Source organism: Zonotrichia albicollis, chromosome 33 (assembly GCF_047830755.1).
Source record: "Zonotrichia albicollis isolate bZonAlb1 chromosome 33, bZonAlb1.hap1, whole genome shotgun sequence".
Taxonomy (NCBI): Eukaryota; Metazoa; Chordata; class Aves; order Passeriformes; family Passerellidae; genus Zonotrichia; species Zonotrichia albicollis.
Window position 1 is genome coordinate 1,763,873 of NC_133851.1, and position 12,939 is coordinate 1,776,811.

Genomic DNA, 12,939 nt, shown 5'->3' on the forward strand with positions numbered 1-12,939 from the left:
CCCATGTCCCCAGGTGTCCCCAGCCTTTCCCGAGCTGTCCCCGCAAGTGTCCCCAAGGTGTCCCCATGTCCCCACATCCCCACATCCTCTTATCCCCATGTCCCCAGGCTGTTCCAGGACTATCCCAAGGCTATCTCAAGGCTGTTCCCATATCTCCAAGTGTCCCCAAATGTCCCCAAGGTGTCCCCAAGTGTCCCCAAGGTGTCCCCACCCTCCGGAAGCAGCAGTGTGCAGACAGGTCCTGCCCAGGCTGTCGGGGTTATCCCCATGTCCCCATTACCCCAGCCTATTCCCAGCCTCTCTCCAGGTTATCCCCATGTCCCTAAGATGTCCCCAAGGTGTCCCCACCCTCCGGAAGCAGCAGCGTGCAGCAGCTCCTGCCCAGGTTGTGCCCAGGCTGTCCCCATGTCCCCATGTCCCCATTACCCCAGCCTATCCCAAGGCTGTCCCTAGGTTATCCCCATGTCCCCAAGGTGTCCCCAAGGTGTCCCCACCCTCCAGCAGCAGCAGCGTGCAGACAGGTCCTGCCCAGATTGTTTGGGTTATCGCTATGTCCCCATGTCCCCATGTCCCCAGCCTATCCCAAGGCTGTCCCTAGGTTATCCCCATGTCCCCAAGGTGTCCCCAAGGTGTCCCCATGTCCCCAAATGTCCCCAAGGTGTCCCCAAGGTGTCCCCAAGGTGTCCCCAAGGTGTCCCCATGTCCCCACCCTCCGGAAGCAGCAGCGTGCAGACAGCTCCTGCCCAGGCTGTCAGGGTTATCCCCATATCCCTATGTCCCCATATCCCCGGGTGTCCCAAGGCTATCCCAAGGTGTCCCCAAATGTCCCCAAATGTCCCCAAATGTCCCCAAATGTCCCCAAGGTGTCCCCAAGGTGTCCCCATGTCCCACCCTCCGGAAGCAGCAGCGTGCAGACAGGTCCTGCCCAGGTTGTCGGGGGTGTTGATGTCGAAGCCGGCGCTCAGCACGTGCTCGTTGCTCAGCGAGGACACGATGCTGTACAACTGACCTGGGGGGACACCGGCGTCACCCGCCTGTCCCCGAGGGCCACCGGGGCGGGGCTGGCGCAGGGACAGGGCGGGGACGGTCACCTGAGGAAAGCAGCTTGCGACAACAGTCGGAGAACCCGAAGAGAACGGCCAAGTGCAGGGGGAACATGTCGTGGATGCCGCGCCTGCAGGGACGGTTCGGGGGCAGGAATGGGAAATTTGGGATTGAAAACTTCCTCAAATTTTTTAATTTTGGCATTAAAACCTCCCCAAGGTGCTGCCAGCAGGAAATGGATCCCCTGGGAAGGGTTTTGGGCACTTTGGGGTCTCTGGCTCCTCGAGCAGCTCTTTTGTCCTGGTGAGATCCCACCAGGGCTGGATCAAGCTCTGGGATGGGACATGGGATGGCACCAGGACCCGGAACATTCTAGAAACCCTTCCAGGACCCAGAACACCCCAGAACTCTTCCAGGACCCTCCCAAGACACTCCAGGACCCAGCAGGACCTAGAACATTCTGGAAACCCTTCCGGGACCCTCTCAGAACACCCCAGAACCCTTCCAGGACCCTCCCAGGACCCTCCTAAGACCCTTTAGGAACCCTTCCAGGACCCAGAACATTCTGGAAACCCTCCCAGAACCCACCCAGAACCCCTCCAGGACCCAGCAGGAGACCAGAACATTTTGGAAATCCGTCCAGGACTCTCCCAGAACATTCTGGAAACCCTCCCAGGATCCTCCCAAGCCACTCTGGGAACCCTCCCAGGAACTTAGAACATTCTGGAAACCCTTTCAGGACCCTCCCAGAACATTCTGGAAACCCTTCCAGAACCCACCCAGAACACCCCAGAACTCTTCCAGGACCCAGAACATCCTAGGAACCTTTCTAGAACTCTCCCAGAACATTCTGGAAACCCTTCCAGGACCCTCCCAGAACATTCTGGAAACCCTTCCAAGACCCTCCCAGGACCCTTTAGGAACCCTTCCAGGACCCAGAACATCCTAGGAACCCTTCCAGGACCCAGAACATTCTGGAAACCCTTTTGGGACCCTCCCAGAACATTCTGGAAACCCTTCCAGGACACTTTGAGAACCCTTCCAGGAGCTTAGAACATTCTGGAAACCCTCCCAGAACCCACCCAGAACTCTTCCAGGACCCAGCAAGACCTAGAACATTCCAGAAACCCTTCCACGACCCCCCTAGGACCCTTTAGGAACCCTCCCAGGACCCAGAACATTCTGGAACCTTTCCAGGACCCTCCCAGAACATTCTGGAAACCCTCCCACGACCCCCCTAGGACCATTTAGGAACCCTTCCAGGACCCAGAACATTCTGGAAACCCTCCCAGGACGCTCCCAGCCCCCATGGAAGGTTCTGGAAGGGCGGCCCGGGCTCACCTGGCAGTGTCAGCACCATTGGTCATTAATGTGCTAATGAGCAGCTCGTGGCCGTAGCGGGCGGCCACGTGCAGGGGGGTGTTGCCGTACTTGTCAGCGCAGTCGATCTCGCTGCCTGCGGGGGAGAGGCTCCGCTCTGTTCCGGAACATTCCGCCACCCCAAATCCCGGAATTCCCAAATCCCCAGATCCGACAATCCCACAATTCCCACCCCTGAGAAGGTTCCGGGCTCCGAAATCCCGGAATTCCCAAACCCAAAATCCCAGAATTTCCACCCAAGGGAGGGGCTCTGGGCTCTGAAATCCTGGAATTTCCACCCCAGATCCAAAATCCCCAAAGTCCCACTCCAGGGACAGATCCCAGATCCAAAATCCCAGAATTCCCACCCCAGAGAAGGTTCCGGGCTCCGAAATCCCGGAATTCCCAAACCCAAAATCCCAGAATTTCCACCCAAGGGAGGGGCTCTGGGCTCTGAAATCCTGGAATTTCCACCCCAGATCCAAATCCCCAAATTCCCACTCCAGAGACAGATCCAGGCTCTGAAATCTCGGAATTCCCACCCCAGATTCAAAATCCCCAAATTCCCAAACCCAGGGACAGCCCCAAACCCAAAATTCCACAATTCCCACCCAAGGGAGGGGCTCTGGCTCTGAAATCCCCAAATTCCCATCCCAGATCCAAAATCCCCAAATTCCCATCCCAGGGACGGCCCCAGCTCCAAAATCCCAGAATTTCCAAACCAGATCCAACAATCCCCAAATTCCCACCCCAGAAAAAGTTCTGGGCTCCAAAATCCCCAAATTCCCAAACCCAGGGACAGCCCCAAACCCAAAATTCCAGAATTTCCACCCAAGGGAGGGCTCTGGGCTCTGAAATCCTGGAATTTCCACCCCAGATCCAAAATCCCACAATTCCCACCCCAGGCACAGATCCAGGCTCTGAAATCCCGGAATTCCCACCCTAAATCCAAATATTCCAGAATTTCCAAACCCAGGGATAGATCCCAGATCCAAAATCCTGGAATTTCCAAGCCCAGAGAAGGTTCTGAGCTCCAAAATCCCAGAATTTCCAAACCAGGCACAGATCCGGGCTCCAAAATCCCTTAAATTCCTACCCCTGATCCAAAATCCCCAATTCCCACCCCTGAGAAGGTTCTGGGCTCCAAAATCCCCAAATTTCCAAATCCAAGGACAGCCCCAAACCCAAAATTCCAGAATTTCCACCCCAGGGATGGCCCCGGGCTCCAGAATCCTGGAATTCCCATCCCAGATCCAAAATCCCAGAATTCCCACCCAAAGGAGGGCTCTGGGCTCTGAAATCCCCAAATTCCCATCCCAGATCCAAAATACCCAAATTCCCATCCCAGGGATGGCACCGGGCTCCAAAATCCTGGAATTTCCACCCCAGATCCAAATCCCCAAATTCCCACTCCAGGGACAGATCCAGGCTCTGAAATCCCGGAATTCCCACCCTAGATCCAAATATTCCAGAATTTCCAAACCCAGGGACAGCCCCAAACCCAAAATTCCAGAATTCCCACCCAAGGGAGGGCTCTGGGCTCTGAAATCCCCAAATTCCCACCCCAGATCCAAAGTCCCCAAATTCCCATCCCAGAGATGGCACCGGGCTCCAAAATCCCAGAATTTCCAAACCAGATCCAATAATCCCCAAATTCCCACCCCAGAAAAAGTTCTGGGCTCTGAAATCCCCAAATTTCCAAACCCAGGGACAGCCCCAAACCCAAAATCCCAGAATTCCCACCCAAGGGAGGGGCTCGGGGCTCTGAAATCCTGGAATTTCCACCCCAGATCCAAATCCCCAAATTCCCATCCCAGGGACGGCCCCAGCTCCAAAATCCCAGAATTTCCAAACCAGATCCAACAATCCCCAAATTCCCACCCCAGAAAAAGTTCTGGGCTCCAAAATCCCCAAATTCCCAAACCCAGGGACAGCCTCAACCCCAAAATTCCACAATTTCCACCCAAGGGAGGAGCTCTGGGCTCTGAAATCCTGGAATTTCCACTCCAGATCCAAAATCCCACAATTCCCACTCCAGGGACAGATCCAGGCTCTGAAATCCTGGAATTCCCACCCTAAATCCAAATATTCCAGAATTTCCAAACCCAGGGACAGCCCCAACCCCAAAATCCCAGAATTCCCACCCAAGGGAGGGCTCTGGGCTCTGAAATCCCCAAATTCCCACCCCAGATCCAAATCCCCACATTCCCATCCCAGGGACGGCCTCAGCTCCAAAATCCTGGAATTTCCAAATCAGGGAGAGCCCCAGATCCAAAATCCCAGAATTCCCACCCAAGGGAGGGCTCTGGGCTCTGAAATCCTGGAATTTCCACTCCAGATCCAAATCCCCAAATTCCCATCCCAGGGATGGCACCGGGCTCCAAAATCCTGGAATTTCCAAATCAGGGAGAGCCCCAGATCCAAAATCCCACAATTCCCACCCCAGGCACAGATCCAGGCTCTGAAATCCTGGAATTCCCACCCTAAATCCAAATATTCCAGAATTTCCAAACCCAGGGATAGATCCCAGATCCAAAATCCTGGAATTTCCAAGCCCAGAGAAGGTTCTGAGCTCCAAAATCCCAGAATTTCCAAACCAGGCACAGATCCGGGCTCCAAAATCCCTTAAATTCCTACCCCTGATCCAAAATCCCCAAATTCCCACCCCTGAGAAGGTTCTGGGCTCCAAAATCCCCAAATTCCCAAACCCAGGGACAGCCCCAAACCCAAAATCCCAGAATTCCCACCCAAGGGAGGGCTCTGGGCTCTGAAATCCTGGAATTTCCACTCCAGATCCAAAATCCCCAAATTCCCACTCCAGGGACAGATCCCAGATCCAAAATCCCGGAATTCCCACCCCTGAGAAGGTTCCGGGCTCCGAAATCCCGGAATTCCCAAACCCAAAATTCCAGAATTCCCAGCCAAGGGAGGGCTCTGGGCTCTGAAATCCCCAAATTCCCACCCCAGATCCAAAATCCCCAAATTCCCATCCCAGGGATGGCACCGGGCTCCAAAATCCTGGAATTTCCACCCCAGATCCAAATCCCCAAATTCCCACTCCAGGGACAGATCCCAGGCTCTGAAATCCTGGAATTTCCACCCCAGATCCAACAATCCCCAAATTCCCACCCCAGAAGAAGTTCTGGGCTCCAAAATCCCCAAATTCCCAAACCCAGGGACAGCCCCAAACCCAAAATCCCAGAATTTCCACCCCAGGGATGACCCCGGGCTCCAGAATCCTGGAATTCCCACCCCAGATTCAAAATCCCCAAATTCCCATCCCAGAGAAGGTTCTAGGCTCCAAAATTTCAGAATTTCCAAACCAGGGACAGATCCCAGAATTTCCAAACCAGGGAGAGATCCAGGCTCTGAAATCCTGGAATTCCCACCCCAGATCCAAAATCCCAGAATTCCCACCCAAGGAAGGGCTCTGGCTCTGAAATCCTGGAATTCCCACCCCAGATCCAAAATCCCACAATTCCCACCACAGGGACAGATCCAGGCTCTAAAATCCTGGAATTCCCATCCCAGATTTAAAATCCCCAAATTCCCACCCCAGGAAAAGTTCTGGGCTCAAAATCCCCAAATTTCCAAACCCAGGGACAGCCCCAAACCCAAAATTCCACAATTCCCACCCAAGGGAGGGCTCTGGCTCTGAAATCCCCAAATTCCCACCCCAGATCCAAATCCCCAAATTCCCATCCCAGGGACGGCCCCAGCTCCAAAATCCCAGAATTTCCAAACCAGATCCAACAATTCCCAAATTCCCACCCCAGAAGAAGTTCTGGGCTCCAAAATTCCAGAATTTCCAAACCAGGGACAGATCCAGGCTCTGAAATCCTGGAATTCCCATCCCAGATCCAAAATGCCAAAATTCCCACCCTGGGGACAGATCCAGCTCCAAAATCCCCAAATTTTCCATTCCAGGGACACCCCTGAGCTCCAAAATCCCAAATTTCCCACTCCAGGCTCCAAAATCCCAAAATTCCATCCCAGAGATGGTCCCACATCCAAAATCCTGGAATTCCCACCCTGGGAACAGATCCAAGCTCCAAAATCCCCAAAATTCCCACCCCAGGGACACCCTCAGGTTCAAAATCCCCAAATTCCCATCCCAGAGATGGCCCCAGATCCAAAATCCTGGAATTTTGGAGGATGTTAACGGGAATTTTAGGGGAAATATTGGAATTTTGGAGGATCTCACAGGAATTTTGGGGAAAATATTGCAATATTGAAGGATCTAGTGGGAATATTCAAATTTTATGACAGGAATATTGGGGAAAAACACCACAAGAACCCCGCTGGGGATTTGGGGTGATGACTTGGGAAGGTCTGAACCCCTTCCCTGAGGGTTCTGGAAGGTTCTGGAAGTTCCAGGGAAATTTGGGAGGGGGCAGGAGAGGCCCCACTGACCGTTCTGGATGAGGATCTGCGAGCGCGTGAACCGTCCGTGGATCGCCGCCATGTGCAGGGGGCTCTTCCCTTCCTTGCTCTGCAGGAACGACCAGGAGGGGCTCAGAAACACCCCAAAAACAACCCAAAAACCAACCCAAAACCATCCCAAAAACACCCCAAAAACCACCCCAAAACCATCCCAAAAACACCCCAAAAACAACCCAAAACCACCCCAAAAACACCCCAAAAACCAACCCAAAAACCAACCCAAAAACCAACCCAAAAACAACCCAAAAACACCCCAAAAACACCCCAAAAACCAACCCAAAATCATCCCAAAAACCAACCCAAAACCATCCCAAAACCACCCCAAAAACCAATCCAAAACCCCAAAAACACCCCAAAAACCCAAAAGCACCCAACACCCCCAGGAGGGGCTCAGACACACCCCAGAACCACCCCAGAAACCCCAAAACCACCCCAAAAAATCCAAAACCACCCCAAAAACCCAAATCCACCCAACATCCTAAGGAGGGGTGCAGACACACCCCAAAAACCCCAAAACCACCCCAAAACCACCCCAAAAACACCCCAAAACCACCCCAAAAACCAACCCAAAACCATCCCAAAAACCAACCCAAAACCACCCCAAAAACAACCCAAAACCCAACCCAAAACCATCCCAAAACCATCCCAAAACCACCCCAAAACCGCCCCAAAAACCAACCCAAAACCACCCCAAAACCACCCCAAAAACACCCCAAAAACCAACCCAAAAACACCCCAAAAACCAACCCAAAAACCAACCCAAAACCGCCCCAAAACCACCCCAAAAACACCCCAAAAACACCCCAAAAACACCCCAAAAACCAACCCAAAACCATCCCAAAAACACCCCAAAACCATCCCAAAAACACCCCAAAAACACCCCAAAAACCAACCCAAAACCATCCCAAAAACACCCCAAAAACCAACCCAAAAACACCCCAAAAACCAACCCAAAACCATCCCAAAACCATCCCAAAACACCCCAAAAACCAACCCAAAACCATCCCAAAAACACCCCAAAAATGCAGAACCACCTCAAAACCTACCCAAAAACCCAAAACCACTCCAAAAAACCCCAACGCCAACAGGAGGGGCTCAGACACACCCCAGAACCACCCCAAAAAACCCAAAACCACCCCAAAAAAACCCCCAAAACCACTCCAAAAAAAACCAAAAACAGCCTAAAAACCCAACAACGCCCCCAGGAGGGCCTCAGCTACACCCCAACACCTTCCCCATCACTCCAACCCCAAAATCTTGAGGATCCCAGACCTGTAACCACACCCCAAGACCCCCTGACCCCAACCCCGAGGTGCCCACCTGGAAGTTGACCCCAAGATCCCATAACCCCAACCCCAAACCTGAGGTGCCCACCTGGAAGTTGACCCCAAGATCCCAAGGTGCCCACCTGGAAGTTGACCCCAACCCGAGGTGCCCACCTGGAAACTGACCCCAACCCTGAGGTGCCCACCTGGAAGTTGGCCCCAAGATCCCATAACCCCAACCCCAAACCTGAGGTGCCCACCTGGAAGTTGACCCCAAGATCCCAAGGTGCCCACCTGGAAACTGACCCCAACCCTGAGGTGCCCACCTGGAAGTTGATCCCAAACCTGAGGTACCCACCTGGAAGTTGATCCCAAGGTGCCCACCTGGAAACTGACCCCACCCCAAGGTGCCCACCTGGAAGTTGACCCCAACCCCAAGGTGCCCACCTGGAAGTTGACCCCAAGATCCCATAACCCCAACCCCAGGGTGCCCACCTGGAAGTTGACCCCAAGATCCCAAGGTGCCCACCTGGAAGCTGACCCCAAACCTGAGGTGCCCACCTGGAAACTGACCCCAACCCCAAGGTGCCCACCTGGAAGTTGACCCCTGGACCCCATAACCCAAACCCTGAGGTGCCCACCTGGAAGCTGACCCCAAACCCGAGGTGTCCACCTGGAAGTTGACCCCAAGATCCCAAGGTGCCCACCTGGAAGTTGACCCCAACCCTGAGGTGCCCACCTGGAAAGTGACCCCAAATCTGAGGTGCCCACCTGGAAGTTGACCCCAAACCTGAGGTACCCACCTGGAAGTTGATCCCAAGGTGCCCACCTGGAAACTGACCCCACCCCAAGGTGCCCACCTGGAAGTTGACCCCAAGATCCCAAGGTGCCCACCTGGAAGCTGACCCCAACCCCGAGGTGCCCACCTGGAAGCTGACCCCAAACCCAAGGTGCCCACCTGGAAGTTGACCCCAACCCCAAGGTGCCCACCTGGAAGTTGACCCCAACCCGAGGTGCCCACCTGGAAGCTGACCCCAAGACCCCCTGACCCCAACCCCGAGGTGCCCACCTGGAAGTTGACGTCGGCGCCGTTGTTGACCAGGATCTCGAGGCACAGCGCGCCGTTGGTGGAGACGGCGGCGAAGTGCAGGGGGGTGAAGCCCTTCTCGTTGGGCTGGTTGACGTTGGCCCCCACGTTGACCAGCTCGTTGGCCACCGCGTCCTGCCCCATGTAGCAGGCGATGTGCAGCGCCGTGTTCCCGAAGGAGTTGGGCTCGTCGATCTGCGGGACACAACGGGGATGTGGGGTTTGTGGGGTCAACAGGGTCCATGGGGTCAACAGGGTCCATGGGGTCTGTGGGATCTGTGGGGGCGGTGGGGGCTGTGGGGTCTGTGGGGTCTATGGGAGCTGTGGGGTAAACAGGGTCCATGGGGTCTGTGGGGTTTGTGGGGTCTGTGGTGGTTGTGGGGTCTGTGGGATCCATGGGGTCTGTGGAGGCTGTGGGGTCTGTGGGGTCTATGGGAGCTGTGGGGTAAACAGGGTCCATGGGGTCTGTGGGGGCTGTGGGATCTACAGTATCTGTGGGACCTCTGGGGGTTGTGGTGTCCATGGGATCTGTGGTGTCCATGGGATCCATGCAGGAAAGATGGAATCCATGAGGTCCATGGGATCTGTGGTGTCCATGGGGTCTGTGGGACCCATTGGATCTGTGGTGTCCATGGGGTCTGTGAGATCCATTGGGTCTGTGGGATCCACTGGATCTGTGGGATCCATGGGATCTGTGGTGTCCATGGGGTCTGTGGGATCCAAGGGGTCTGTGGGATCCATGGGATCTGTGGTGTCCATGGGGTCTGTGGGATCTATTGTATCTGTGGGACCTCTGGGGGTTGTGGTGTCCATGGGATCTGTGGTGTCCAAGGGATCCATGGGGTCCAGGGTTTCCAGATGGAGAAAGGTGGATGAGGAGAACCCATCCAGGGGAAGGAATTTGGTTCCTTGATCTCAGGGACCAATAAAACCCTCAGGATTTGGGATTTAGGTGGGAAAAAGACAGGTGAGAACCACCCAGGGCTGCTCAGCATGACAGAATTTGGATCTGCAGAAACGATGAAGTCCGGCGGATTTGGGATTACTTTGGGAACCACCAAGGTTTCTGCCACCGCCTGAAGCTCCTGCCCCACCTGTCCCAGCCCCGGGCAGGTGTTGGGCTCTCACCTCCACGCCCAGCCTGAGGAGGTGACGCACCACCTCGATCTGGCCGCTGGCGGCCGCCGTGTGCAGCAGCGTGTAACCCTTCCTGTCCTTGCACATGACATCGGCCCCGCGCGCCACCAGCAGCTTCAGCACCTCCAGGTGACCTGCGGGGACAGCCGTGACAGCAACGGGACAACGGGGACAGCGGGGACACTGGGGAGAAATGGGGAGAAATGGGGAGACAGGGAACAACAAGAGAGACAGGGGACACTGAGGACATGGGGGACATCAGGGAGATGGGGACACCAAAGAGATGGGGGACACCAGGGAGATGGAGGACACTAGGGAGATGGAGGACACCAAAGAAATGGGGGACACCAAAGAGATGGGGGACACCAAAGAGATGGGGGACACCAAAGACATGGAGGACACCAAAGAGATGGAGCATGCTGGGGAGATGAGGAGACTGGGATGACTGGGGACACTGGAGTGATGGGGGACACTGAGGACATGGGGAACATCAGGGAGATGGGGGACACCAAAGAGATGGGGACACCAGTGAGATGGAGGACACCAGGGAGATGGGGACACCAGGGAGATGGAGGACACCAAAGAGATGGGGGACACCAAAGAGATGGAGGACACCAAGGAGATGGAGGACACCAAAGAGATGGAGGACACCAAAGAGATGGGGGACACCAAAGAGATGGAGGACACCAAGGAGATGGAGGACATTGGGGAGATGGGGAACATCAGGGAGATGGAGGACATCAAGGAGATGAGGGACACTGGGGAGATGGGGACACCAGGGAGATAGGGACACCAGGGAGATGGGGGACACCAAAGAGATGGAGGACACCAAGGAGATGGGGACTCCAAGGAGATAGAGGACATTGGGGAGATGGGGAACATCAGGGAGATGGAGGACATCAAGGAGATGGGGACACCAAAGAGATGGGGGACACCAAAGAGATGGGGGACACCAGGGAGATGGGGACACCAGGGAGATGGGGGACACTAAAGAGATGAGGACACCAAAGACATAGGGGACACCAAAGAGATGGGGGACACCAGGGAGATGGAGGACACCAAGGAGATGGGGACACCAAGGAGATAGAGGACATTGGGGAGATGGGGAACATCAGGGAGATGGAGGACATCAAGGAGATGAGGGACACCAGGGAGATGGAGGACACCAAAGAGATGGAGGATGCTGGGGAGATGAGGAGACTGGGAAGACTGGGGACACTGGAGTGATGGGGGACACTGAGGAGATGGAGGACAGAGATGGGGACACTGGGGAGATGGGGGACATTGGGGAGGTAGGGACACCAGGGAAACTGAGGACACCAAGGAGATGGGGACACCAAGGAGATGGAGGACACTGGGGAGATGGGAGACATCAGGGAGATGGGGGACAAAGATGGGGACACAGGGGAGATGGAGGACATCAAGGAGATGAGGGACACCAGAGAAGTGGGGACACCAGGGAGATGGGGGACACTGAGAGGAGAATCCTTGTGACATTGGGTGGAGAGGAGGAACAGGAGAGATGGAGAGGAGGAATTTGGAAATGTGGAGAGAAGGGAGAGATGGACAGGAGGAACGGGAGAGATGGAGAAGAGATGAGAGAGAGGGAGCCCCTACCCAGGAAGGCCGCCCAGTGCAGGGGCTGTCTGTCCTTCTTGTCACACGTGCTGGGGCTGGCACCTTTGTTGAGCAGCAGGTTCACCATCTGTGGGGCGTGGGGACAGTGTCAGCAGGGCCACCCCAATTTCCCTGCCACCTCAATGTCTCTGTCAGTGCCCACCCCAATGTCCCCGTCCGCCCCTGTCTGTGCTGACCCTGACTGACATCCTTGGCCATCCTAATGTCCAGGGCCACCACAATGTCCCTGTCCCCTCCGATGCCTCTGCTGCCCACCTCTGTCTGTGCCGACCTCAATGTCCCTGCCCACCCTGATGTCCCTGCTGCCCACCACAATGTCCCTGTCCCCTCCGATGCCCCTGCTGCCCACCTCTGTCTGTGCCAACCTCAATGTCCCTGCCCACTCCTGTCCCTGCCCACCCCAATGTCCCTCTCCACCCCAATGTCCCTGCCCACTCCTGTCCCTGTCCACCCCAATGTCCCTGCTGCCCACTCCAGTCCCTGCCCACCCCAGTGTCCCTGCCCACCCCAATGTCCCTGCTGCCCACCCCAATGTCCCTGCCTGTCCTTGCCCATCCTGATGGTCCCTGCCTATCTCAACATCCCTGTCCACCCTTGTCCCTGTCCACCCCAATGTCCCTGCCTGTCCCTATCCCTGCCCACCCTGATGTCCCTGCCCACCCCAATGTCCCTGCCTGTCCCTATCCCTGCCCACCCTGATGTCCCTGCTCACCCCAGTGCCCTTGCTGCCCACCCCTGTCCCTGCCCACCCCAACATCCCTCCCCATGCCAATGTCCTTGCCCACCCCTGCCCATGCCAATGTCCCTGCCCACCCCTGCCCACGCCAATGTCCCTGCCCACCTCAATGTCCCTGCCCATGCCAATGTCCCTGCCCACCCCTGCCCATACCAATGTCCCAACCCACCTCAATGTCCCTGCCCATGCCAATGTTCCTGCCCACCCCAACATCCCTGCCCATGCCAACG

The 12,939-nt window shown here is 55.7% G+C and overlaps 1 protein-coding gene across 2 annotated transcripts in view; it reads right to left on the bottom strand.

The window, feature by feature from the left end:
• Positions 1-12,939, bottom strand: part of ANKRD52 (ankyrin repeat domain 52) — a 57,197-nt gene that overhangs the window by 37,304 nt on the left and 6,954 nt on the right. For both annotated transcript variants that reach the window (XM_074530846.1, XM_074530845.1), the window contains exons 6-12: positions 11,953-12,040; positions 10,327-10,469; positions 9,181-9,393; positions 6,817-6,895; positions 2,386-2,500; positions 1,092-1,174; positions 892-1,009 (exon numbers count right to left, since the gene is read on the bottom strand). In XM_074530846.1, coding sequence (XP_074386947.1) covers positions 892-1,009; positions 1,092-1,174; positions 2,386-2,500; positions 6,817-6,895; positions 9,181-9,393; positions 10,327-10,469; positions 11,953-12,040 — 839 coding nt within the window. The remainder of the gene's footprint in view (positions 1-891; positions 1,010-1,091; positions 1,175-2,385; positions 2,501-6,816; positions 6,896-9,180; positions 9,394-10,326; positions 10,470-11,952; positions 12,041-12,939) is intronic.